At 42.2% G+C, this 27,502-nt stretch overlaps 2 protein-coding genes and 1 long non-coding RNA gene across 4 annotated transcripts in view; 2 read left to right on the top strand and 1 right to left on the bottom strand.

The window, feature by feature from the left end:
• LOC128492927 (uncharacterized) overlaps positions 1-27,502 on the top strand; it is a 193,981-nt gene that overhangs the window by 80,042 nt on the left and 86,437 nt on the right. The gene's annotated exons all lie outside the window — the stretch shown is intronic.
• Positions 1,776-15,189, bottom strand: RNF145 (ring finger protein 145). 2 transcript variants are annotated; one of them, XM_053465647.1, is made up of 11 exons: positions 14,939-15,189; positions 11,241-11,456; positions 9,552-9,660; positions 8,830-8,921; positions 8,259-8,494; positions 7,913-8,088; positions 5,253-5,393; positions 4,676-4,858; positions 4,446-4,593; positions 3,443-3,799; positions 1,776-2,652 (listed from the first exon to the last, which is right to left on the bottom strand). In XM_053465647.1, the coding sequence occupies exons 2-11, from the start codon at positions 11,422-11,424 to the stop codon at positions 2,149-2,151; spliced, it is 2,130 nt and encodes a 709-aa protein (XP_053321622.1). In that variant the 5' UTR covers positions 11,425-11,456; positions 14,939-15,189; the 3' UTR covers positions 1,776-2,148. The 2 variants fall into 2 exon arrangements, with proteins under 2 accessions (XP_053321622.1, XP_053321623.1); XM_053465648.1 differs by lacking the exon at positions 14,939-15,189 and having other exon boundaries at positions 9,382-9,660; positions 11,241-11,268.
• Positions 18,535-27,043, top strand: UBLCP1 (ubiquitin like domain containing CTD phosphatase 1). Its single transcript, XM_053465672.1, has 10 exons — positions 18,535-18,830; positions 22,013-22,104; positions 23,247-23,332; positions 24,223-24,338; positions 24,599-24,697; positions 24,971-25,008; positions 25,408-25,506; positions 25,714-25,830; positions 26,209-26,336; positions 26,587-27,043. Exons 1-10 carry the CDS (start codon positions 18,650-18,652, stop codon positions 26,612-26,614), a joined length of 984 nt encoding a protein of 327 aa, XP_053321647.1. The 5' UTR covers positions 18,535-18,649; the 3' UTR covers positions 26,615-27,043.

Consider the following 27,502-nt stretch of genomic DNA (forward strand, 5'->3'; position numbering starts at 1 on the left):
TTCAACAAAAATAAAGGCAAAATGGAGAAGCCATGCCTTTAAAACTAAGTACACCCTTACTGCTAAGTAGCAGACAGGTGCCCATAATCAAATGTCATTAATTGTTCATCAGCAAGCGTGACCACCTCTTTAAAAACCAAAGTTTTAGCAGTTTCCCGGTCTGGAGCATCCAGGCGTGTGTTAACACAATGCCAAGGAAGAAAGACATCAGCAATGATCTTAGAGAAGCAATTGTTGCTGCCCATCCATCTGGGTAGGGTTATAAAGAAATTTCCAAACAATTTAAAGTCCATCATTCTACAGCGAGAAAGATTATTCAAACGTGGGAAAACATTCAAGGCAGTTGCCAATCTTCCCAGAACTGGACGTCCAGGCAAATTCACCCCTAGGTCAGACCGTGCAATGCTTAGAGAAAGTGTAAAAAAAACCCAAGTGTTACATTTCAGGCTCTATAGGCCCCAGTTAGCATGTTAAAGTTCATGACAGTACAGAGACATTTGGCCACAATGCACAAAACCACAGGTGTACATAGTTTTTAATACCTGGCTTCTTCATTTCGGCTTTATTTTTGTTGAATAAATCACAGCATGGTGTAATGTCATTATTTGTTGTTGTTGTTCATCTGAGGTGGTATTAATCTGATTTTTAGACCTGCTAAGGAACAGATAATTATGTAAAACCATAGAATTCAAAGACTGTGTACTTTCTTTTTTACATGAATGTAGCTATAACTAGCTTTTTAAAATCTTGGGGGAATCTACTTTTTAGGTAACAAACGGATTCATAAAGCAATAGATATGGTTGAAACATAAGTGTAAAAAGAACAGGTAAACCCCCTTTTAACCAAAAACATCCATTTAATATTGTACATTTTCTAAACCAAAATCGCGTTCACAATATTTGATAAATATCAGCAAAGCCAGTGCCAGGTTCAAATATAATTTATTAAGACATTCAACAATGTCTGTCAGTCTACATCCAAATATACCACTAAAAAAAAGAGCAAATGAGTTATCCAAAATAAAAAGGACACATCGTACTTTAGGAAGATTGGAAATGTCCACCATATCCCTTTACAGCCAATGTGCACTAGTATAAATTAATGGCTCTCTTTCATATCAAAACTCACATTAAAAAAATGATTTTTTTCTGCCTAAGCCATGGTCAATGTAAAAATGTGAACACAATAATCTGCTTAGGGCAAAAAAAATCCCAAATATCAAAAACATCATATATATATCAATATAGATATATGTATACATAGATCCACATTTATATATATGATGATTAAATGTATGCGGCTACTACTACCAACAGCCTTGAAATGGCATTTGCGTAGTTTGATCATACACAATAATATGTACTCATTTCCAAAAAGTGCAAATACTGCCATCATATAATACTGTATTATAACACTGCAGTTGCTTAGCTCTTACACCCTTTCTGTGCAATGAAGTTCATCCCACTTTGCAAGAAGTGGTCACCTGAACTTCAGTTTTACTTCATACGGGTCCAGAGCGGAGCTGCAATGCAACGCTGACGAAAGTGAGGAAAACGTGAGATCACCCCCCCCATCCCAAGGCTGCAGCTTTTATCAAGTGATACCCCCCCCAACCGACCCAGTATTAGCCCTCTCCCCCATTTGTGTATACTCAAGTGTGCAAGCAAGTTTTCATGCAAGCGTGCAGCATCCTCTGTAATGGAATCACGCCGGCAGGAGCCAAATTTCTCCACCATGCTTCAATATGGACAGGAAGAAGAAAAAAAAAAAAAAAAAAGAAAAAAAAAAAAGTCTGTAGCCGTGGACTGCCAGGCATTCTGGAATCTTCAAGACTCATCTGTCAGTCTGCATTTCCCTTTAAATTTATAAAAATAAAAAGCAAAATAAAGACCCTTTTCTTTCACAAAATTTCCCCAAGAAAAATAAGCAGTGATCTGTGTCCGTTGGCAGTTAGAAAGAACCGGTTTGTTTTAATTATCGTCATCGGCACCAAAAACATGAGAAAAAGAGATCCACGTGGGAAAAATTTTGCATACACTTTCATCAGCATAAGTGGTTTAAATGCTTCTTCGGAGCAGAAGAACGCTGCGTGTTAGGAGGGGGTTTGGCTTTGTAAGGTCTCGCCTCAGAAGGCAAAAAAAAGCATATCAGATCGCAGTAAAAACTTTACTTGCTGTAGACGAAATATTTTCACTTAAGTTCAGAGGTTGCTCATTGTCTCTAGTGCTTAGCCCCCTGAACACTTCTTTGCTATTCTGCCCGCCACTGGCGTCGTGCAAGCCTCCGCCACTAGCGTCGTGCAAGCCTCCGCCACTAGCGTCGTGCAAGCCTCCGCCACTAGCGTCGTGCAAGCCCTCCTCCTGGAGCTCAGCGATGCTGTCCGGTGAGCCGGCAGGCAGAGTCTCTGGTTCCTGGGCTGCGTGCGGTGGTGTATTTTCTGGGGTCGCGGCCCTGGCATGGTCCGCCGGTTGGGAATTGGGCATGTTCTGCACTTCCTCATTGGAGGTGTTGGTTTCAGTCCCAGGCTGAGGAGATAAGGACTTCAACTGGCAATGACACAACGGGCAGGTTTCTTGCACATACAGCCATTTTTTAAGGCATCCAGCATGGAAAAAATGATTACAGGGGGTGATAACAGCAGAATCCATGTCCTAAAAAGGCAGGGAAAAAAATCATATTAAAAAAAGCACTTTTGTGTAGCATTTTTCATAAACTGTTCTAGTGTTTATTATTATAAATATCTTTATCAATATAGTTTTAAAACATAGCCCCCATAAGGTGCTCCTTGATTTGTCTGCTTGGGAGCCAACCCAGAAAGTCAAGGAGCCATAGCTACCTGGTTCACGGGATGTCAAGCCCTGGACTATGAGAACATGATAATGTGCGACGTTACCACAGTACGTGTCGTCTTAAACGTTACCATACATTTTAAGAAGGCCAACATTCTTTAACCCCTTAATGACAAAGCCTGTACATGTACGGGCTCAAAATGCATTGTTTTCAATGGGTTTAGGGACCGCCCATTGTCCTTAAGGGGTTAATGCATAGATCTTACCCTGCATAATACAATTACCCCAGCTATATCTTTGAGGGTAGTAGCAAATGGACATTAACATTTTCTGAGGAGGGCTAGAAATCAGGGGATTGTGGTGTGAAAATTCTTCATAAAATTACTGTTGCAGGGAGTCAACGGCTGATTATCAGGATGCCTGTACGCCAATCTTGTTCACATTTTATTCATTTATTATATTTATTTATATTTATTATTATTTTAGTCAGAATCATGAATAAAATGAAAATGTAAAACAGTAGTTTTTCTCATATGTTTGTCACGGGGGCAGAACGATGGCCCAAATTCCAATATATAGATCATCGATAAAATGCTGCTTTTTCTTTGGGTTGGTGGGTTTAGGCCCTTTAAAAGGCAGCAGCGTGACTTACCTGATAGCAGATGGAACAGATGTCATTGTGTTGCTCCAGTTGCTCTTTGGTTGCAATCGGTAACGATTTGATTTTATTCACGGCGTCCCTGCGCAAAAGGAAACTTTTCCAGCCAAGCTGTGCCCGCAGCCAGACGTTATAGTACGAGTGGACGAAGATGATCATGGACCCCATGACAGTCCACTCACCAAACACGGTTTCAGAGACTCCATAGGCCACAACGCACAGCGCCACAAGGAACTCCAACAGGCGGTATGTGCCGTTCACGTAGTAAATGACATCATCCATGTTTTCGACGGGTTCTTTCCGGAACTCCTCAATCATGAATAAGACATAGATGAACAGGGTTCCAAGGACCTGTGAATAACGAAGAGGGATTAATACATTTGTATACATTTTAAGATAACCAATGTTCCTGCTGATGCTAATCTCAAAGACCAATTGATTTGGGTTTTCTCTGAACACGCAATAACGGTGCTGAACCCCTGCAAAGTCAGGAGGGCCGCACGTGGGACCTGGCTTAACTTAGTCGGGGCTGCAAACAGACCAGGAATTCTGTGAATCCTTGTCTCGTTTTGGAGCTATATAAATAACCCCACAGAACCCAAGATCTCTCTCTCTCAATGTTTCTTAATATAGCTACCGGTATCTATTACATTTCCTTTCCTACTGTTTTCTGATCCCCAAGGGCTGCCTGGATCAATCAGTAATTTATCAAGCGGCAGATAAAATAACGCGGAGGAATAATGCAGATCCGGACAGCATGGCGACGGACGCTCCCATGGTAAAAGTATGAGATGTGTTTGCAATAAATACATATACATATATATATATATATATATATATATATATATATATATATATATATATATATATATATAGCTTAGATTTGTATACATCATTACATTGTGGGTTTATTTTGTGTAACGAAATGTAAAAATGTAGTGTTTGGTAAAAGTGACAGAACAGTTTAAAATAGTCTTAAGGTCTGTTAGATCCCCACCTGCAGAGATGTTAGGATACTGCTCGAAATTATAATAAGAAGCCAGAAGTCCATATGGAAAAACTGACAGATCATGTATGCCATGTACGACGGGAAAATCAGGAGAAACAAGCAGAGACTGACAGCACGGAAATGTTTCCAAAGGCTCCTATTAAACAAAAAAATATATGTGCATAAAAGTTTAATATTAAAGGATAAATTCTAAAATATAAGCCTTCTAAGATGCTTACTTGTCACGTGAAGCCCCTAAAGCAAGGACGATGGGGTCGGCAATCTCCAGCATGGACTGCAGAATGGATGCCACCACGATGAACAGGATGATGCTGAGGAGGAAGGCCCGGTGGACTACCTGAAGCTCAATAAGCCCCGTCTGCACAGCCAGAATCAGAAGAGTCACCCCTTCCGTCATCCCCCTACATACAAGAGGCAATAGGGTACAAAAAGAGCAGGAAAAGGAATGAGCGTTATATAAGGACTCCAGCAACAGGACTTTCATAAGCAAATACATAAACCCCTTTAAGAAAAAGTTTAATCAATTTTACTTAATTATAGTTTCTCAGGGGGACAAAAAATAGTCATGTGACACGAAAAGCAGACACTGATAGGTCAATGCCGTAGAAACAGAAAATACTTCTTGAAAGCGTATGTGTTTGATGTGATGACCTTTCAGAGGAAAGGATCAAAATGTGTTTATAATGCTAGAGCAGTAAAAGTTTTGTGTTGGCATCTTTTAACTACATCATACTTCATAAAACGAGGTAATAAGTGGTGAATAAAATAAATAAATTGTGCTACAAGGACACTTACCTGTTCATGGCAGGATCATTTATAAAAGCTCGGTACCCCTGAAGGTAAAACTTGCAGAGAGTCAAGACGCCAAGAGCAACAAACGACACGGTGAAGACCAGACCCAGGAGAGAGTATGGCGTGCTACAGCACTCGGCGATACTAGGGAGACAAACAAATGATGTAATAGACACATCACTATTTATTATGTCTTACAAGACCAGATTTATTACAAAGCCCGATAACAAAAGAAAGGAACTATAATCCTTTTTCTTCCATTTATCTTGGTCCACGAGGCACGGACGCACCATGTGACTTCTCCACATCGAGTTTGGGGTATCGTTAAGCAAAGAGGTTAAATGTTTGTGAACTGCAGTAACTTGTTTATTTGGCATGAGGCCACTAGCATGCAGCTTTGGGTCTCAAAAATATTAAGGAGTCCATCACAAAATCTTATCATAAGACTATGAGATAAGGTTCTGAGAAGGGTGGGAATGTCAAATTAGAAGAGATATGGAAAAAGAAACTTATTGGAGGAGAAAAATCAGGATTTCCATCAAAGTCCAGTACTGGAAGCTCAAAGCACAGCTTTTACAAAAATAAGCATTGCTACAAGCTTTATAGTCAACTCCTGGTGCCAAGAAACACCTGAATTAACTTTGTTTACCAAGTTGGTTCTTGCACAATCCACTGAAAAGATTCCCCCTAAAATTAAGAGATAACCCTAAAAGATCTTGTGTAGGACTTGGAGGAAAGATGAAAAAAAATACATAAATACATGCCTTACAGTAAACAGTAGAATGACTCGGTCTTATTCACAGACACACTGACTAATAAATGTGTGGATGAATGGACTTCATTAGCATTGCCATAAAGCATCAGCTCAGTGTGGTGTTTGAAGAGGGAAAGTCAACCAAAACATCACAAGACTGACAACAACAGCTGACAGGTCTGCAGATAAAGGATGATCTCTGACAAAACCAACGAAAACTAATCGCAAAACTGATGAGAATTCCTTTGGATTTGCGTAGCCGCCATTACAAGCCCTTTTGGCGCTCCTCGATAAGGTAAATTGGGAGGGTACATATCAATAACCGATAGCGGTGGTCTCAGTGATGGTTTCGGCTGTGATTGATGGGTCCAACAACCTGTGGGAGATCTCCCTTACTTTTTTCACTCTGGCCAATCAGAGAAGGGACAAGCAGTACAATACTGCAAGTTGTTTATTTTAGTGCAGAAAATGTCCTGTTGTGGTGTGGATTGCAAAAGCTGTAGTGATTTTTTTTATTATCTTTCTATCATATCGTCTATTATTCTTAATTGATAAATATTGCTGATAAAACCAGGCATTATAATATATATATATATATGTATATATATATATATATATATATATATGTATATATATATATATATATATATATATATATATATATATATATATATATATATATATATATAGGGAAAAAATCCAGTCCTGCTCTACAGGGCTGCATGTTCCTATGATGTGCAGTGTCTGCCTGTCCAGGACCCCCGCACCACTACACCTTTGACAGTCCTAACTCTGGGGGATTTTTATTTTTTATTTGTATAATGAAAGTGGAGTCCAGAAACGAAAATGTAGTCCGAAGCAACTTCGCTCGCTGTGCTCATGTCTATTAGGCATCACATTCTGCATTTGTGGAACTGGCAAACGTAACCCGTCAACGTATCGGTAGCCAAAAGGTTAACCGCACTCACACTATTCCTCAGTCTGCAGAGAAAAACACCCCATAGTATCTTAATCTCCAGGCTATCTGAGGAATGCAAAATCTTTCCAAGCCACTTGTTATTAAATTTAACGTTAACTAAATAAACATTCCAAGTCGGTAATTGAGTTCTGCCCCAGAGATCGGTTCTCTTATCTGCTCTGTATCACCGGCTCCTTAGCAACCGATATACAAGTGCGCAACCATCACCACACCAGTTATGGATGTTATACAGAGGAAAGCAATGGCATCCTGGACCTGCTTGTTATTTACATTGGGTGATATGGAGAAAACAGGTGTGGGGGCATGGATTTATCTGGATACTACACACACACACACACACACACGTTAACCCCTAAGGACATAGCTTTTTTTGTACCCTTTGCGACAATGGCTGTTTTAACATTTTTGTGGTATTGCCTTGTAGCTGCTGGTTTCTTCTCTCTCATGCAGTGTACCAACACAAGTTGTACTGTATTTTGTCAGAATTTGTGGTAGTGATGTATGTTTTGCCCCCCCCACGCACTGTGCTTCAGGTGTGAACTCAGAGTTAAAGGTATGCGTCACTGCCAAACGGGTTCAGCAACATCACTGACATCTGATCAGTCTGCACCCATGTCCTATTTGGGACACACCACATGGCCCCTGCAGAAGTTTTCTGTGTTGCTGAATACCTTGATAGAAGCATTACAGCAACATCATTTGGGAAGAGTGTGATCTTTGATGGCTTTTTAAGCCTGGTTAACCCATTGACATGCCAGGCACGTCAGTTGTCCTTAAGTCGATGCACTTGCCTGACACATCAATTGCCGTCAAGGGGATAAAAACATTAAAAGTACTACTGTGTATTTATGGCCGCGTATTCTGTTGTTACTGTAGATTAAAAGCAAACATTTTGTCTCTGTAACATAAGAAAAAAAATATATCACATACCTTGTTAGAAAGAGGAAAAGCAGTCGCTCACGGGAAGTGGGCTGGTCGCGTGTGCTAAAATAAGTGTAAATCTGAAGTGCAAACAGGACTAGCCAGAACACCATGAACAGAACAGGGACCACCAGCTGGTTCCAGAGAGACATCCCCAGTGCGAGAAGCCCGTAGACCTCAACCACCTGAAGGAAAGGTGATCTGATTATAGAACGATGCATAATTTTTGCAATAATTCATGTAGCCACCTAGTGTAATTTTCATGCGAAGCTATTGACCTTCACTGCATGCAGTTGCATTTTCTGGCAAACACCAGTCATTACATTACAGGGGTGGGCCTCATGGGCTATCTCACCTGGGCCACTTCTCGATACGCAGTCTTGGCGAGATTAATGGGAACAAAGAGGTTAGAAGCCAGGAAGTACAGCACCTCAAGCCCAGTGAAAATCATGGCAAATTTGTTAATGAAGACAATAGTTTCAATTGGGACAAGACAAAGGCGGGCCAGCAGGGGGAGCATGTGAGCCGAGAAGAGCCATATCTGCTTCGTCTTCATCACACAGGAGCACAGGGTGCACACAACCAGCTGGCCTGTAACACAAGCATGTGCATCATTAAATACAATACACTGCAAAATAACAACTGTGCCATTTATCCTTAAACAATGCAACATCTCCTTAAAAAAGGGCAGTCTGATTATTATTTATTGTTTTACGTAGCTCCATCAAATTCCGTAGGGCTGTGCAATGGGTAGACAGGACATAACGCAGTTTATAATTTAACTTATAGAAACAGGTGAGGAGGGTCCTGCTCAAATGGGCTTGCAATCTAGATAAACTCCTAAAACCTGTTCTGGACATTCAATGGCCGATTTTGCATTGGTGTGCGTGTATCAGGCTCAAAACATTAGTAGATTTGTAACTTACCAACGAATGCCGTGATAAACCGGTTCATAGACAGGGGCTCCAGGTGCATTGGCCCTTCATAACCAGACTCCAGCTCACTCCGAACATAGTCCCTGAGAAACAGAGGAAAAACCTTATTGAACAGGAACGGAAAAGGTGCAACGCGGAGAAATTACCCCAAATAATCTGCAATCTGTATAAGGCAGTATTGACGGGATTTGTGGAGTATATTTTCACTTATTCAGATGTACTTGGGGCTTAGAGTATACTTTAAAGGAGAGGTATGGTAAGAAAGGTTGTGTAAGTAGTACAGCAGTCATACAGAGACTTTGATTGGGATACAATAGGTATAAAGATATTAGGAAAGGAGTTCACAGCCTATGTAAGACGTACGGCAGAGCCGGTCGGCGATACGGCAACTTTCCTAACCTAGTAAGGATACACTGCTCCAGTGGAGTAGTACTAGTCAGCTATTGAACATTTCCATGTGTCTGTACTTAGTTTAAGCAGATGCACACAGCTTATATTATACACCAAGGAGAAGTGAAATCCAGAGCTTGCCCTGTTACCCACCTATAAAGCTATTCTATCTGCCTGCAGTATGGGTGGATGGCAGAGCGTTAGGGATCCAGTCCTATTACAGCTAGACTTTGTCACTGGACAATGACCATCTTATGATTCAATTTTCTTTTTAATCTGTTCCATGAACCAGAAAAGGCAGAGCCTTAAAGCACGCCTCCCACCTGGAGATCTGGTGTCCCGTATACAGCAGTAAAGCAGTCACAAAGTACAGGTACAGCTTAGCCAGATGCTGTCGAGGTAATGTAAGAAGCACCACGCTCACGATGTAGCCTGCGAGAGAGTGAAAACACAAAGTGTCATAGGCCAGGTATGACAAGAAATATATAAAGAGGAGAAAGTATTTAAATAGAGTAAATCATTTACTGTATTGTCAAAGGGATGTTCATACTCCAAGCAGCCAATCAGTGGCAAGAATAATAGGACCATAGAGGAAAAGGGCAGCTGCTACTTCAGGGCTACCTCTTCTGCGTTCAGTAAGTGCATATCGAAGTACTCACATAAGGTGAGGATCACTCACAGAGCACTTTACTATGCACTCTTCTAAAGTTGGGATGTCAAGGACATTAAACACTCACTTTAACCGAACTACCTAGTACGCTAAGAGAAGAAAAAAAACAACAAACTTTAGCGATCTGTCAATCATCCCTGGTTTGCCAAAATGCAGGTTCTATAGGGAAAGTTGGTGCGGTTTGCAAACGTGCAGCAGTTACGGGAGCAAAACAGAAATCAAGAGAACTCCACAATTTATAGTTGAGAGGCTACTCACACCTCCCAGGAGTCGGTACAAACATCCCCAGGGAAGGTGCAACCCCACGGGTTAAGAACCCCGGATTTAGTGGTCCAAGCAGTATGAAATATCCGGCACTTTCTATATGAATGAAAAGACTAATACTCATGTTACTTTCAAATTTTGTCTTTTTTAGGTCTATATTATTCCTTCTACACCTTTATTTTCTTTTTTTAAACATAAGGGAGCGGCATTCGTCTTTAACGAGTCTGCAATATAAATCTGACCATGAACGCAATCAGAAAAATAAGTGTCTTGGGGGGTAATTAAGTATGACTGAAAGGTAAGTGAATGGGACTAAATACATAAACAGCAACAAGGGGTGAAATCGTGGAAAGGTTTGGGTCAAGCAGGCACCTATTGCCACTTAGGTTCATGGGCAGATCCTGCCGGCAAAATGAAATCTTTGTCTTTCTCACATTCTTCCAAAAGCAGCAACCCGCCCCCCCCCCCCAAAAAAAACACTTATCTGTCCTTGCTGCAAAATTTTCTTTCCTCCTGCATATTCTGATATTTCTTGCCACTGATTGGCTGTTTAAGCTGTCAATCAAGGGCAGTAAAGTACTTCCAGTGACATAAGCAGGAGTACATTCTGTCACTGATGACAGCGTAAGCGTTGAAATCTTTACACATACGTGTAAAAAGTCTTTAGAGGACTTGCATGTGGCATTCTCCAGAGACAGCGCTGACCAGAGGGGAGTACATCACACGGATGGAGATGCATTCAACCAAATGCATCTCCTGCGGGGTATTTAGCTGGGAGGTGGGCAAAGGGGCAAATGTATTTCAGAGGATTCTGCAGAATTGGTACAAAGGAAAACTTAAAGGGACCAAGCACTATGACCTGTCAATTCCCCAAAACCTACATTTAACAGTTCAGTTTACCTAATAAGGTTATAAAATAAGGTATTTTAGCTATAAAAGTAGTTAAACATATACTAGTTAGTATCCTTATTAAATATAATGCATGATCCTTTCTCCATTGAACTTTTTGTAGCGCTAAACAAAAAAGGTAAAATTTGCTAAGCCCGTAATCTACTGGGGGGTGGATTGGGCTACTTACCAACATAATGCATGTTGAGGGCCAGGTACTTGTACTGAAAGAGGGGGTTACTGTTCAGATTACTTCTTTGGATTTGCTGGAAGAAGGAGCTGACATCCCATCGATATAAAACATCAAGCAGCATGATGCTCGGGACACGCAGGGCCACGTTCAGCATGGCCTCCAGTTTCTCTTTTCCTCCCATTGTGTCTTGCTTTGGAATAAAGTCAAGTCAATCTGGAAAAAGAAGAGGAAACAAAAAGGTCATAAATGGACAACCAAGAACCTGTGCATTCATAAAGGAAAAGGGGTATGTGGCAGATATCAGGATTATGCATAAAAAGTAATTATGGTGCAATGCGTAGCAACTCATGGAACAGGTCAGCTGATTCTAGCCGTTGCCTTGGTTGATGACATCACTTTTCATCATAATTATCAACACATCACCTCAATCAAGGGTTGAGTGAGTTCAATTAGTTTATAAGAGTGTCATGTCCCTTAATGTTAAGCGTCAAGGGACCTTGAACTAAAGCCCCGCGCGGGACTGGTTTTTTTAATCCCGCTGATTTTTTGACCAATCCCGCAATGTGGGTGTTCCACTCCCGCCCCCTCCCGCCACATTTGTGGCCAATTAAGCCCACCTCCTTACCTGAACTGCAGATTTCCCGCGGAGTCCCGCAAGGCTGCCCTCGAGTTGCTCCCTCACAGCGTCTCTTCTCTTGCTCCGCCCAGGAACAAGGCGGAGTCACGGGAAGTGACATCACATCACGTGACTCCGTTTTGTTCCTGGGCAGAGCAAGAGAGGAGACACTGTAAGGGAGCAGTGAGAAGGCAGCCTTGCGGGACTGCGCAGGATTACTGGGACCCGCAGGTACAGTGCCTGACCGCCCGCTCCCGCCCGCAGCCCCAGCAAGACCGACCGCGCCTGCAACTGTCTTGGCGGGTCCCGTGGTACCTGCCTCCCAATGCAGTCCTCTACCTTGAACCACTCTGGTCTCAAACTTTTAAAATCGGTACGTAGTATCACTTTACGCATTGATTAAAATGGTATAGCTGTACGGAATAGCTCAATATTTTTAACATAATAATCACAGCCTACGGAAGGACTTTCGTCCCAAGTTAAAGTCAAGGCAAAGGACACAAGTTACCTACAGTGCCTCTCTCCTAGTCATAAAAAAAAAAAAAAAAAAAAAAAGGGAAATAAATCACGTAGGCAGCACATAACGAAAGACGTACAGACCGTCCATCGAACCCCCTCCCTACATATAGCACCGTGTACAGAGGCACATCCCAAAGTCCATTCTTCTCTTCTATAGTTTTATGATTTACCAGACGAGCGTGTCGAAATAAAAAAAAAAAAAAAAAAAAAAAGGAGACCTCGTACAGATAAGCAGGAGGCAGAAGTCACCTGATTTCCACCCTCTCTGGTAGGCAGAAAGAACTTCTGTTGTAACGCGTCGATAAACACCTCGAAACTGCCCCCCCATGCTTGATTGAATGGCTACCAAAAGGCGGATGGAATGTTTGTCATTTGTAACTCTCAACGGCTACTAAGTGTTCAAATTCAGAATGTGGCCTTGTAGATAGAAATACATTTTCATTCCCTTCCTACAGCATTTTTTTTTTTCCAGCCAAGAAGAAACAATTATTTAGATAGATATATTACAAAAAATAATCTATAGTAGAAAAAAAAAAGTACCAACTAAACTAGCTGTCATGTGTGGAATTTATAAATATGAATTGCATGGTCTACAGGTTTTTTTTCCAACCTGGGGCATCTTTATTACGTAAAAAAACTGACCCCCTGGACCATACCACGTCCACATCGTACTTAAGAGATTGACTACCTCTAGGAGCCTGTTGTACACGCGCACCAACAGAGTTCTTCATTCCAGATTTCCAAAATAAATCAACCTTAAGAGATCATCAAACAGAAGACCTCTCGACCCATTCTCTCCACACACAAGCCATTCGTCAGCTTATGTCTTTCATGACGTCATGCGAAATGCACCGTTCCTTTTTGTAAATGACGCTGGCTCCCCTTTCCATGGAACACTAGACTTCTCTTTATTATTATTCCATTTTATATTAACGAACTACTCAGATGATCCTCACACCAGGAGATGTTCCAGCTACGTCATTTAACTACTTAGTGGAATAGAGGAAGCATCTCTTCTACCTCTGTTACACATCATGGAGAGCATCTCCTCTCCACCTATCATTAGACATGAGGGACGGTTATGGGGGAGGGAATATTACTACAATGTTACACCAAAAGGAAGCTCTCAGTTACAAGTAACAACGGGGTTCCTTATCTAATCGTATCCAATTCAGGGAATGAGGGACAGGGAGTTCCCCCCATTAGCTTATAGTCTGGCTGGGGACCAATCTACACAGACAAGAGTTTGACAGCAGATTAGAACCATTCAACCCAACTAGTCTGGACGTTTTTCCCTCGAGTCAGAGTCTATCCCATGTATGCTTAAATGTCATCGCTGTATCGATAACACATCTGTCGGAAGGATGTCCCACTTATCTAATATGCTCTCAACGAAGGAAAACTTCCTTACATTCTCTCTATCCCTCTAGTTTGTTAGATATCCTCACGCATTGAAATGCTTCTCTTCTTTCATTTCACCTTCTCTCTGTTCTCTCTCGCACGTCATCTATATTGAGATCCTTTTGGTGTTTATCATCATTTTTATCCTGTGAACCATTTTGGCCGCCTCTCTGAACTCTTCTTCACTAGCCCTACGGTATAAAATTAACGTGGACATCTCTTCCTTGCTTCTCATACAGTTTAATATGAAGGCCTCATCTCTTCTCTATCACCACACAACCTAAACTGCCTTTCCTTCCATTATAATTTGGAGATGTCTACACTCCTCGCCTCCCCACAGAGGTCCCCCCTCGCCTCACCACAGTTTCCCATGGAGGTCTCTCCTCACCTCCCCACACTTTTCCATGGAGGTCTCTCCTCGCCTCCCCACAGTTTTCCATGGAGGTCTCTCCTCGCCTCCCCACAGTTTTCCATGGAGGTCTCTCCTCGCCTCCCCACAGTATAACATGGAGGTCTCTCCTCGCCTCCCCACAGTATAACATGGAGGTCTCTTCACACCTCCCCACAGTATAACATGGAGGTCTCTTCACGCCTCCCCACAGTATAACATGGAGGTCTCTCCTCACCTCCCCACAGTATAACATGGAGGTCTCTCCTCGCCTCCCCACAGTATAACATGGAGGTCTCTCCTCGCCTCCCCACAGTATAACATGGAGGTCTCTCCTCGCCTCCCCACAGTATAACATGGAGGTCTCTCCTCGCCTCCCCACAGTATAACATGGAGGTCTCTCCTCGCCTCCCCACAGTATAACATGGAGGTCTCTCCTCGCCTCCCCACAGTATAACATGGAGGTCTCTCCTCGCCTCCCCACAGTATAACATAGAGGTCTCTCCTCGCCTCCCCACAGTATAACATGGAGGTCTCTCCTCGCCACAGTATAACATGGAGGTCTCTCCTCGCCTCCCCACAGTATAACATGGAGGTCTCTCCTCGCCTTCCCAGCCCTGTATATTACTCTCCGTATCCCAATGCATGGAGGATGTAGGAGGATGCATGTAACCCGAGTAAGACCTCCCACACAGATCATAATATTGACCCTACAGCTCAGCCACATGAAGCCAGACAGCCTCGGGCCGCCTACCCCGCAGCAGCCTCTACCTGTCTTATAGCTCCTCAGAGCCTCGGATTTTCCATTTTGGGACCTGTGGCCGCTCTCCCTTTCCGTGACGGGATTACTGCCTCGGTGGTGCCCCTAAGCAATACGGGCACCTCAGTCGTAACGGGTCTCCGGGAGTACCGCTTCACCAGGCCGCTGCTGGTAATTTCCGGCCCACTCCAGCCCACAGGCCGTCCGCGCACTATACACATAAAATAGCCCACGACCCGCCCACAATAACAAACAGCGACAGCAGTGCACAAGCGCACAAGCACAGAACTGCCGACCACGCCTACTTTCTGGCAGCTCTGAGGCGCCAAACGCGCAAGCGCGGAATGGTCGGACCTGCGAGCGTTCAACGTGAGATATTAACTGAGAATTCAGTGCACTGAATGCGCATGCGTTCTTACACATGGTCTCGCACCAGTTCCGGAGCATGTGTTCTTAGGGTTTTTTTGATCTGATCCCGGCTGTGGTCAGTTAAGCAATTGTTAAGGGTGATGGGAGTTGTTTTTTTTCTCACAAAACAGGGATAGATACCTGTTGGTGCCAGAGGGTGGCAGGTTTCAACCAGGTAATCTCCTAGTATAAAACACCAATGTGGCTAAAGGACTATCAGGGATTGCACAAAAATCCCACGAATGAAACAGAAAGAATCCGGTCATGGTGTAAATGTCGGCTATATGCCACACCAAAAAGAATGTACATTAAAGTACTTAAATTAGCATTATTTAAAAAATAAAACTAGGCACGTACCTTCGAAAGAAGACGCAGAGCTCCTCCACTGTAGTCTGCATATTCTTGACGCTGATTGGCTGCTTGATTGCTAAGCATCACCAGGAACTAAGGATCCAACATGTCTTTTCAACAGATGCTTAGATCTCTTAGAATGGATACAAGCTAGCTGGTTAAAGGTAAATCCTGATAAAACAGAAGTCCTGTTGATCAGAGGACAAAGGATAACTGCGCCGATCTTAGGAAATACTAACCAAACTAGCATCCAATTCGGGGGTTCAGAGCTACTCAGGTCAAGTGAAGTGCGAAATCTCTGAGTACTCCCTGACAGTGGTTTGTCACTTAAATGTCAGATCTCCGTTGCAGCACATTCTGGAATATAGCCAGGAAGACTATTAACAAATCAACCCCGCTTATGCCACATTACACCTATTTTACGGTCTCTCCATTGGCTTCCGATCAAATGGAATGGAGAATTCACTTTAAGATAGGTGTTTTGTCATTTAAAGCCCTAAAGGACCAGGGACCCTGTTACCTGAAAGAGCTATTAACACCCTACATCCCTGCTTGCCCCCTCCGATCCACACATATGTCTCTTCTCTCAATACCCAAAGCTGCTCCCACATTCTGGAACTCTCTACCACTGTCAATATGAGAGGCCCCATCTTTAGAGACTTTTTAAAAAATACTTAAAACCCATCTTTTTTCCCAATCCTTCAGTATATGCTTTTCTCTTGTATGCATATACCTGTAAAGTGCTTTGAGTCCCAAAGGGAGATAAGCGCTATATAAATACTTGTTGTTGGCCTATAGATTGTAAGCTCGTTGAGCAGGGCCTTCCTCACCTGTTGTCTCTGTTAGTCATTTTGTTATATTACATGCTACTTGTTATGTCCTGTCTACCCATTGTACAGCGCTACAGAATTTGATGGCGCTATATAAAACAATAAATAATAATAATAACCGCTGTCATCTGCACAGACGCAGTGTCCAAAGAGACAGAGCTGGGGGTTTTCATCAATAGAGTTATGACATCTTATGCCCCTATACATCATAGACGTGTGTTTCCATGATGTCGTAATGCCACAAAATTAGAGTTATAATTATCATGCCTGATATTATTTATTGTTTTATATAGCGCCATCAAATTCTGTAGCGCTGTACAATGAGTAGACAGGACATAACATGTACTGTATAGCATAACAATTTGACTCACAGAAACAAATGGCTTTAATAGCGGTTCCCATGGAAACCTTAACTTGTTATTACAGATACGCTTAATTGAGTCACCTGCATTCAAGCAGGGATATCAACCAAAACATATTGGAAGCAGAAGACGTCATAAATGATCACAGAAGGGGAGAATAGGAAGGAATCAGAACAGGTGACGCTGAGAATCTGCCCCTTTATCCTGACACTGGGGCAAAACTCTAAGAGTTTCCAGCTATATATCGTAACCCTGTTCCCTTTTGAAGGAAAAAAGAAAATTGTAATTATGGAAAATCGCTTGCTGCAAGGCTGCGGTACAATGATCACTCCCTATAGGAAGCATTTCTATAAAAACATATAGGAATGTGTGGAAGTTTCAGAAAAACATTTAAAAAGATTGCGAACCAGACTTGTTAATCTTCACACCAGATTACTCTTCAACCCGCAGACTGACTTCAAGGGCAATCACCCCGCGCTTAGGATACAAGACAAGAAAATATTTCTAAAAGGAGGCCGATATTTCTAGGCGTTCTAACGAGGGTTATAATTCATTTTTTTTAGTTTATATTTTTTTATTCCATGTTTGTGGAGAGACTTTACCTGCTTGTTTGTCATATACATTAAGGAAGCGGGATCAGAGGTAATTTAAAGGGATCTGGGCAGCGTAAGGCACCTCGCCAAAAAAATGATTAGGTTTTTTTTTTTAACATATTAAATTAACAGACACAGTATATATAGACATTTTTGTAATGTATCACACCACACAGGGCCGGCCCTATAATGGGGCAGACTGGGGCAATTGCCCCAGGCGGCACTTTAGAAGGGGCGGCACTTTGCCGCCCCAAGCGCTTTTTTTTGTTTTTTTTTTTGAAGCGGAGGAGAGAGAGAGGGGCACCGAGTGGTTTTCGCTTACCCGCTCGGCGCCCCTCTCTCTCTCTCCTCTGCGGCGAGTCTCCCTGTTCGGTCCCGGTGCCGGCTTGTAATGCAGAGCGCCGGAAATGACGTCAATTTCCGGCGCTCAGCATTACAAGCCGGCACCGTGGCAGAGCAGGGATACTCGCCGCAGGACTGTTTAAAGGTAAGTACCGGGGGGGGGGATCGTAGATTATGGCGTCGGCGAAGTTTAAAATGCCCCCCCGGCGTCGGCGGGGGGGGGCGTCGTTTTAAACTTCGCCCCAGGCGGCGTTAAGTCTTCGGCCGGCCCTGACACCACATACAATTTAATATATATATATTATATATATATATAAAAATATATATTTACATATATCATATAGTTACATATATGATATATATATATATATACAAAATGTCCATATATACATATATATTTATAAGTATTTAAATATATATATTTAATATATATATTTAATCTGTTACTTGATACACATATATATATATATATATATATATATATATATATACACACACACACACACAAACACGCATAGTGGGCTTTAAATCCAACACTTCTAATTAATTTGTATAGATCAAGTCCAAATTATTTGATTACTGCCATAGACTCAAATACTAAATAAATGCAGCATGTCCAGGTACCGCTATGACACATGGGCGTGATGTCAGTGTCAGGAAGCGTTGCCATGCAAACGCTGTGAGGACAGCGCGCGTGACGCGCCGGGGACGTTGCTCGCGCGTCACTTCCGGCCGGTATTGTTGTGCTCTTCTGTTTTGAAGCGCAGGTGCCGGTTCGCCTCATGGAAGTGGTTTCTTGGGCGTTATTGTCTTAACCGGAGGTGCTGTTGCCTCTCATGGCAGAAGAAGCTCCCTCCAAGGGCATGACGCTGTCTCTGATCATTAAATGGAGCGGCCAGGAGTTCCCCCTGTCAGCCCTGACCGAGGAGGACACAGTAATGGACCTCAAGCACTCACTGAAGACCCTGACTGGGGTCCTCCCCGAGCGCCAGAAACTGCTGGGCCTCAAATATAAGGGTGAGTGGGGGCATCGTGCTGTGACACCCCAAGGGCGGGGCGACCCCCAACTCCTGTCCTCATGCCTCTTTCCAGCAGTGAACGTGTTAACCTTGAGGGCTGTTACATCGGCTAATGTATTTTTCCCATGGTCGACTGATCTGTAATCAACTAACAGCCCTGATTACACAACACAGAGAAATCACTCCTAATTACCCCAAATACTAAAGACAAAATGAATGAACAGAACCAATAATTAAAGGGACAGCCATCATATGCCATTTAATGCATGGTAGCTGTGTGATCCCTTTACGTTTTTGGGGCTTCTCCCAATGAATGGGGGGTGAATTCTGCAGAGCCCCCCCCCATATGGTGTATTCGACCAGCTCTCTGGGTGGGGTGTATTCAGACCCCTGTGTGCATATGCAGTGACCGCTCCTGTCAGTGGGAGTGCTTCCCTTCCACTGATTGGCTGCTTGAAGCGGCCAATCTGTGGCAATAATTGTCGAACCACAGAGCTGAAGGGTAGCTGCAGCAGCACCGCTGCAGCTTCTTGCTCAGGTAAGTGCTTTATTTTCTTTTTCTTCTTTAGTAGGGACATTAAACTGTCCCTTTAAGAGGCTGTAGTATATAGTGGTAAAAAGAAGCTAAGCACGCTGTCGTAGATGTACGTGTCATTGGCATACAGGACAAATGGTAGGAAACAGCTAAAGACCGCGGCACCTGTGAAAGAAGAAAGATGTAGGGGTGCAAAAAAGGGCTGCAGCAACTAATTGATAATGAAAATCATTGTCATCAATTTTCATTATTGGCTAGTTGAATCAATTTGTTAGAGTATAAGATTAGTTTTTTCAGAGCAATTGCCCCTCTTATAATCCGACCTCCAAATAGAGGTCTGACTATAAGACTAAGATCCAGATGCAGCGCTGCAGGGGACCCAGATCCTCCTCTCTAGCAGCCGGTGAATGTCTGTGCGCTGCGTGTAGACAACCTCCGTTGCGTGATATGTTCTTCCGGTGCTCCACCATAGAAGCCCTGGCAGATGTGGCGGGCAGCAGCGGAGGTTGTCTACGCACATCGAACAGACTTACACCAGCTGCCTCCGCCAGACACCAGGGATTCTGGAGCATGGTGGACAAGTCGGGGGGTATAAGGCATATCTGGGGGGCATAAGGTATATATCGGTACGTTTTCATTTTTTTTTGGTTCTCATTCGTTTAGTATAATCTGGGATCCGTTTAGGACTGGATGAAGCAATTTTGAGTTTAGGAGTTGGTTGTACCATCCTCCATCAGTATATCTGGCATATATCGCCAACGAGGGCACTGCCGAAGGAAACGTTCTTTGCACTAGAGATCCATCAAGCCCAGGTGTGCGTTTTGGCTTTAGCAAGCCTCGTCAGGAACACCTGGATGTCAGTAAGCACAGCGAGGGAGGAGGATATTGGCGTATGATACATGCCCTAAATCAAATAATACTGTTTATTGTCTAATATTGTGTGGCATGGTTCACTTTGTGCTTGTGGCTTTAAGGACTTGCGGCTAATGGACAGTCTGGCTTTGCATTAGGCTGTTAAACTGAATGGAGAGTCCCAGGTCACCTAGGGTTTGGTACTAAAACAAGTTTTGATTGTGACTTTGAAACATATTTTCAGTTGTGTTGAACCTACAAGAACCTACTCGTTTTTTGAAGCAGAATGGTTTGCAAACCGCTATCTTGTTGCGTGAATGAAGCCTTAAAGATGGCCTCCTCGACCAAGGAGAACCATTGTTATAGCATAGCTGGTTGCGGAGCACAAAGTAGGAAATCCCACCTGTAACTATTTGCCCTGTAGCCTGCGCCCTACTATTTGAGATCGGGGATAACGAGGCAGCCGTGGTATTTTAAGCCCAGCGACCGCCTAATGGTATGGGATCTGGAGAGGACAGAGATGAGAGTTGGAACAGAACCCAAAAAGATCTGTACTCTTCAGAACACAAGGCTACGTCAAATAATTGTATTACTAAAACAGCTGCGTGGTTCTGAGATGCTCATTGGAACAGCGGATGAAGAACATGGTGCCTTGTTTATGTGGGTCCATTATCTCCACCTCCATAGTCTCACAAAAGAGACTTTACGTTCCATCACCAGCTCGTCCTGCCATGTAGTACTGGAGATCGGTTTTCTAATTTCACATCTTGTTTCTGAGGTTGGACACAATGACTCTAAATGTAGAAAATCTCACATAATTAGTCTTTCTTCTTGAAGGAAGACCATATGATGCTTCATATCCTACCAACGATGAAGAACAGGACTTTTGTCTATGACGTTTCACCTGCGTTGGTGAATGTAACGCTTTCATAACTAAATTCAATGTCAAAAACATGCAAACTCCAGAAATAACTCATGAATGATTGAAGAATATTACATCATTCATATTTTTCCTGGGAACAATAAATTGTCATGTGACAAAAAACCAGACTTAATTAAGAGCCAACCCTGGCTAGCTTCTCTTGAAGTAAGCGAGTGAGTGGTTGGCGCTCCATAGTAGGGTTTATTCACTAAAGGTATTGTTGCCAGGAGAGATCTGCATTTAACTTTTACCTAACAATCCCTAGAAAGTTTCTCCCAGCAAGAAAGGAGCTAAATCCTGTTAACCCTTTAGCGAATAGATCCCTGTGTCTTTATTATGTGTAATTCAGATCCATCCTTTATAATGGACCAGGTAAGTTAATTTGTCTCCACTCGCCCGCAAACTCACAGTTTAGTGAATAAGACCCACAAACTAGTATCACTTTCCATTGTTTGTGCGTAAAAAACCCACCTGATTTCTGGAAAGGCAGCTGCTTCACAGGCTTTTTCTAATCTCTGTTGTTGACGTTAAATCTCCTCTAGTAATATACATTCACACTCGTACCAAGCAATCTTTCACGGGGGAGGATAACCGATGTCAGCACAGAGATGGACTATCTCTGCAGCCTCGACACGCATATTTCAAGCTGACTTGATGAGGATACTTTACCGATAAGCGCTCGTAGCCTGCTATGTAAATAACGCTTTGCTCGAATGCATAGATCCTCGCCTTCCCGTACATTTTTCACAAGACGTGAACTTTTAGGAACATCCGGCAAATACGGATAGTATGCGTTTTTCGCAAAAACACCACAATCTGTCGCGTTATTAGATAATCCTCTGCAATAAATCTTTTCTGTATGTTTTAACAGGTAAACCAGCCGACAACAACATGAAGCTGGGAGTTCTGAAACTCAAGCCGAATACCAAAATCATGATGATGGGCACACGAGAAGAGAGTTTGGTAAAACTTTCAGTTTTCTGTCTCCGTACGGCAAAAACGTCTTATTTTGACAAAATGTCTTGCGATCGTACGTGGAATGTCTCTAGGTTTAGTCTGGGATGCTGGGAGTCAGAGCTGACTTCAGGGTATTTATTTGATCTCTGGGGCGGGCGAGTGGCTTCCTGACCAGGGTCCTCCTGTTCACTGCGCCCGTCGGAGTGCGTTGGTCCTAGACTCGTCCTGGTGTCCGTCTCTCCGAGACTCTGCCCCTCGTAAGAAGCAGGAGACGGGGAGCTGTCGGGATGCAGCCTTTAAAAGCATCAAGGAACGCTCGTGATGCTGAACCAGAGAGTTCATTTTACGTGCTATTATTATTTACCACGGTTTATGAAAGGTCATAAAGATGAGAAAAGGTCAAGAGCGACTGTAAAAATGGCCTGGTGTATATCACGTGAAAGTAATGCCCCACAGGTCGTTCTGGGTGAGGAATCCCACTAGAGTCCCATGAGTGGACCTCGAGTTCCAGATTGGAAACGCCTTGCTGTGGAACATTTTGTTAAACAGAAATCCACTGTGTCGTCTTCAGAAAGTAGCCACAGAAACATCTGGTTCTGGATATAAGCAGCATTAAGTCTGATACCCTTTAGGGGCTGTCCGGCCATTAGGTACACTTTAATTCACGTGATGGCTGTGACCTCTTTAAATAACTATCTTCTCCCCTTGTCCCCCGGCCCCTAGGCTTCCGGAGACTTCTTTGCCCGAACACTTTGCCCAGCACAAGTCTCTTGATGCCCTTGTAATCAACCTTGAAATTAAATGAAATCAGCTTTACGAAGTATGTATTAGCAGGAATCTCGCCAAAGAGCCTCTCTAGGTTCTAATCCTGTTTTCATTTCATCCCTGAACGGGTTGGCGTGTTACATCCACTTCTCCAGAACCCATTGCATTCCAGATAAACAAGCTGCCTTTCTTGAGAATTTTTTTTTACGAGGGTGTTTCCCAACTTTAGCTTAGCGGGTTTGATCGTGTAGAATGAGATCATTCTGATTAGCATTTAAGTTTTTCTGTTATATTCTAAAAGCTACGATGACGCAAACACAGTAAAACGTTTTTTGTACATTGATGGCTTCTCCAGTTAGTCTCCTTCTGTTCTCCTCCAATAGGAAGATGTGCTGGGACCTCCGCCTGATAATGATGAAGTTGTGAATGACTTCGATATCGAAGACGAAGTTGTAGAGGTGGAAAACCGGTAACGTTTGTAGCCTCTAATAACCAAGCCTGTGAGATCCTAATCTGATCCTAAACCATTGCAATCGGGATGACACCGACGCGTTTCGCTCTTTCCAAGGCCGCCTACCCCATTCTCATCAATTCCCCAACACAAGACTTAGTGCTCCATTTTATTCTTTCTTTATACTTTAAAGCTGCTGATCTTTTTCCTTTTTCCCCCCTCTTGTCATCAGTTAAGGCGTATTATACACTACCCTTACAGCCGGTTTGTATAATATTTAATGGTTTATAGCTACTAATATTTACATTCAAAATACTCTTGACTCGTCTTAAACATGTGGTTTATAGCAGTCTTTTTTCTTTTTTTTTTTTTTAAGCACTTATCTTATTTTTGTGTGTGTGTTATATTTCACTTTTCCCTGGCTTGTGTTTTAAGGATTGAAAAGCACCTGGCACGGCAAACAGATTAAAGATCCTGCGTCTGGCGCTGAGATAAACTTTGCTCACCGGAACCCAATGCCATTTTGGAATAACGGTGGAGCTTTGCGTCTTCTTCTTTAATGGAGCATTTTTGAAGCAACTATTGCTAACAATGCATTTTGAACTTTGTCCTTTTACCACCGAGTAGAACTTCAGCTTCAGTGGCCCTTCTAGGGTTATAGGGCAACTGATCCCTAGCAGGATGGTTCCAAGGGGTATTGTCCAGGTGCTTTTCATTCATGTCTGTGTGGTTTATACAAATGTCCAATTGCCCAATGTTGAGGCCCTTAGCCTCATACGTAGTTATCTGCAGGAGCCCTTTGTAGCCTATGGCCCTGATTTGCTTGACCTGTTTTAAGTTGGCCCAAAACATGTTTTTTTTTTTTTATTCCGGATTTTCATTTTTTCTTTTCTTTGTTTTCTTTCCAGGGAAGAAAATTTGGCCAAAATATCCCGGCGCGTGAAGGACTACAAAGTAGAAGTTTTAAATCCCCCAAGGGAAGGGAAGAAGCTTCTGGTTCTGGATGTGGATTATACACTCTTTGGTGAGTGCAGCCCCCAGTGATACCAGTCCCCACCAGTTACTTCATTGATACATCCATTATGCTCAAAAATAGGCCCTGGCAGTAAAACTGGGGTGCAGTGGCTTCTGGAAGTTGTCCAGCGCATGTTATTTGAAGGCAGGTCGCGGGATCTTTATGATGTAGGTTTGTCAAAAAACTGTAAATGTGCAAACCAGCAAAAAGACTTAAAGCATTCCCTCTGAGCCTGGTCTATAGATCAAAACTCTCCATGTTTATTTCAGACCACCGGTCCTGTGCTGAGAGCGGGTTAGAGTTAATGAGGCCGTATCTCCACGAATTCCTTACCTCTGCGTATGACGACTATGATATTGTAATATGGTGTAAGTCATGTTATCAATCTGAAACATATTGATCGCTGTTCAAAAACCCTTTTATAAATATTCTCGTCATCTTTTTGCTGTCTTCATTAATCGTTGAAGCTCCAAGTAGGGCACCAACCGGAGCAATTGTCTTCCTTTAGAAAGGCTTTAGTGAATATGCCCAGTGTGGGTGGCCAATGGCCATTTGTAGTTGTTCTTTTGCTAATGTGGAATCATGATTTTTTTATTTTATTTTACGATAATGACTTTTTAATTGTTGTCGTTGACTTTTAGCGGCTACCAGTATGAAATGGATTGAAGCCAAGATGAAAGTAAGTTACAATATTGCGGCGTGCGGTTCAGCAGTAATTGAACAGTAATTCTAATAGGGCTAAAAGAAAAAAAAATACATAATTATAAATATATATTTTAGATTTATCAGTGTTGGGATTTGGTCACACGCACCTATTATGGCATAGGCTGCACAGAGCTTCTACTATTCCTAATCAGGTACAGATACATGAGAATTCCAGTACAGATGAGCAAGATCATTCTAAACATATACAATTTTAAATAAAAGCGTGAAAAGTTTGTTTTATAAAGTCTTATCAAATTATATCTGACACCATTAAACTGGTTTACATTAATTTAAAGATGCTGTTTCACTTGCTATTATGTACGTATTTTTTAAATTAATGTTTTTAGCATGAAATGTGTTTTTTTTTCTCTAGGAGTTGGGCGTCAGCACGAATGCCAATTACAAGATAACTTTTATGTTGGATAGCGCAGCCATGATTACTGTGCACACACCTAGAAGAGGCCTAATCGATGTAAGAGAATGTTTCCTATTTTATTTTATTTGTAAAGTTACTTCATTACTATTACTCCAGAGACGCACAATCTTAGTCCCAAATTGGGTTAAGAAACGTGACTTCCTGCCAATGTGACCCGTCTACTTTCTCTCTTCTAAAAGCCTCCGCTTGAAGTCGATATGATCTGCAGATTCCACTCCCTTTATCATTATTACTTTATTGCAGGTAAAGCCCCTCGGAGTGATATGGGGAAAATATTCTGAGTTTTACAGCAAAAAAAATACCATAATGTTTGATGATATTGGCCGAAACTTCTTAATGAATCCTCAAAATGGTCTTAAGGTAAGAGGAAGCAAATTATTACCATCAACTTCCTTATACCGAAGGAGCCTAAAGCAGTGAAACTGACACGCTATTTATAATATATTGCTATTTATTGTAATATATTGGGGGAAATCCCCAGATAAATATACATTTTTGCTGTTGCCTAGCAACATATATATGTATATGTGTGTGTATATATATATATATATATATATATATATATATATTATAATATAATATAATATAATATGAGAGAGAGAGCGCATTTCTACCTAACCCTGTGTTACCGCATGCAATGAGACACCAGAAGTCTCTTCTAGCAATCTGAACAGCTAACCATAACTTAAATTCTCAAAGAGACCTCTGTTTTCTGTTTTATTTCCCATGTGTGACCAGATTAGACCCTTCATGAAAGCTCATCTCAACCGGGACAAAGATAAAGAACTCTTAAAACTATCTCAGTACCTTAAAGAAATCGCAAAATTAGAGGACCTCTCAGATCTGAATCATAAACATTGGGAAAGGTAAGAAACAGAAGCCGGAGGCTTTAAAACCATCTTAGTGTTAACCCATGATGGGTGAATACTTCTTTGTTAAACGTAGTCGTTGTTTTTTGTAAGCTGTTTCTGAAAGAAGGCGAAATCAAGATTTTCAGGATGCCTGTAAGGACCAAACTTGTCTGGATTGGCTTCTTACATGTCTTGATATCAACTTAATCCTTCAATAAATTCTCCTTGCATTATCTCGGCTAAAATTGTTTCTTTTCTTGTACAGATATCTTGCAAAGAAGCAAGGTCAATGATGAAGCGGTGGTCTCGGTAAATGGACAAGCTTTGTTTTATGTCGTTTCTTTCTTTTTTTTGGACCCTACAAGGAAGCTTTTGGAACAGGATCAATTTTTGGAACATGATGAAATGTGGAGTTTCCTTCCAAAGTGTTTGGGCCGCTTTGCACACCTTTCACCAACAACAAAAATACTGGCTTTAAAGCAACATGCGCCAAAAAAAAAATGTATGACCAAATCTCAACACTGGTAATGATAAATATATATTTTTTATTTATGTTTTTTGTGCATACTGAGAACTCGGTAAGATTACATTGCGTGCCTAGCCAACCTCTCCCAGATGTTTTTCTTTTCCTATGAGACTTTAGCTATGCAAGTTTTCTTTAATGTAGTTTACCAGAAACAAAGTGTCAATAAACTGAAAGTCGTCATGGCCTTAAATTGTTATTATGGTGAATATTTGGCTTCTGTCGTAAATATGCACTGTGTGTGGGGAACAGAAGATCGACCAACGCTGGGGGGGACAACGGGACCAAAGACCTGGGGGAATTCACTACCGCCAGGTGGACGAGGGGTTCCTCTCATGTAAAACTGAGCTTTCAGTGGAACTGCCTCTCGAATCCCAGGATCCAAGCTGGACTGTAATTTATAATACATCCGTCATTTTTACCAAATCCTACAGTAAGCCTAAACAATACTCTTTTCTGCCAATGATTAGTTGCTTGAAGCAGCCAATCAGTGCAGAGAATCCTCAGACCATGAATGTAAAGAGGAGCTGCAGCTTTTCCCTAAAGTAAGTAAAAATGCATATTGAATTACTCATAAAGCACTTTAATATGCATTATTTTTTTGGTGATGCTCGGTGACATACAGTCATATCGCATGCGGTTGAAGTCCGCGTGTGGC

This window comes from Spea bombifrons, chromosome 4 (assembly GCF_027358695.1).
Source record: "Spea bombifrons isolate aSpeBom1 chromosome 4, aSpeBom1.2.pri, whole genome shotgun sequence".
NCBI classification, from domain to species: Eukaryota; Metazoa; Chordata; class Amphibia; order Anura; family Pelobatidae; genus Spea; species Spea bombifrons.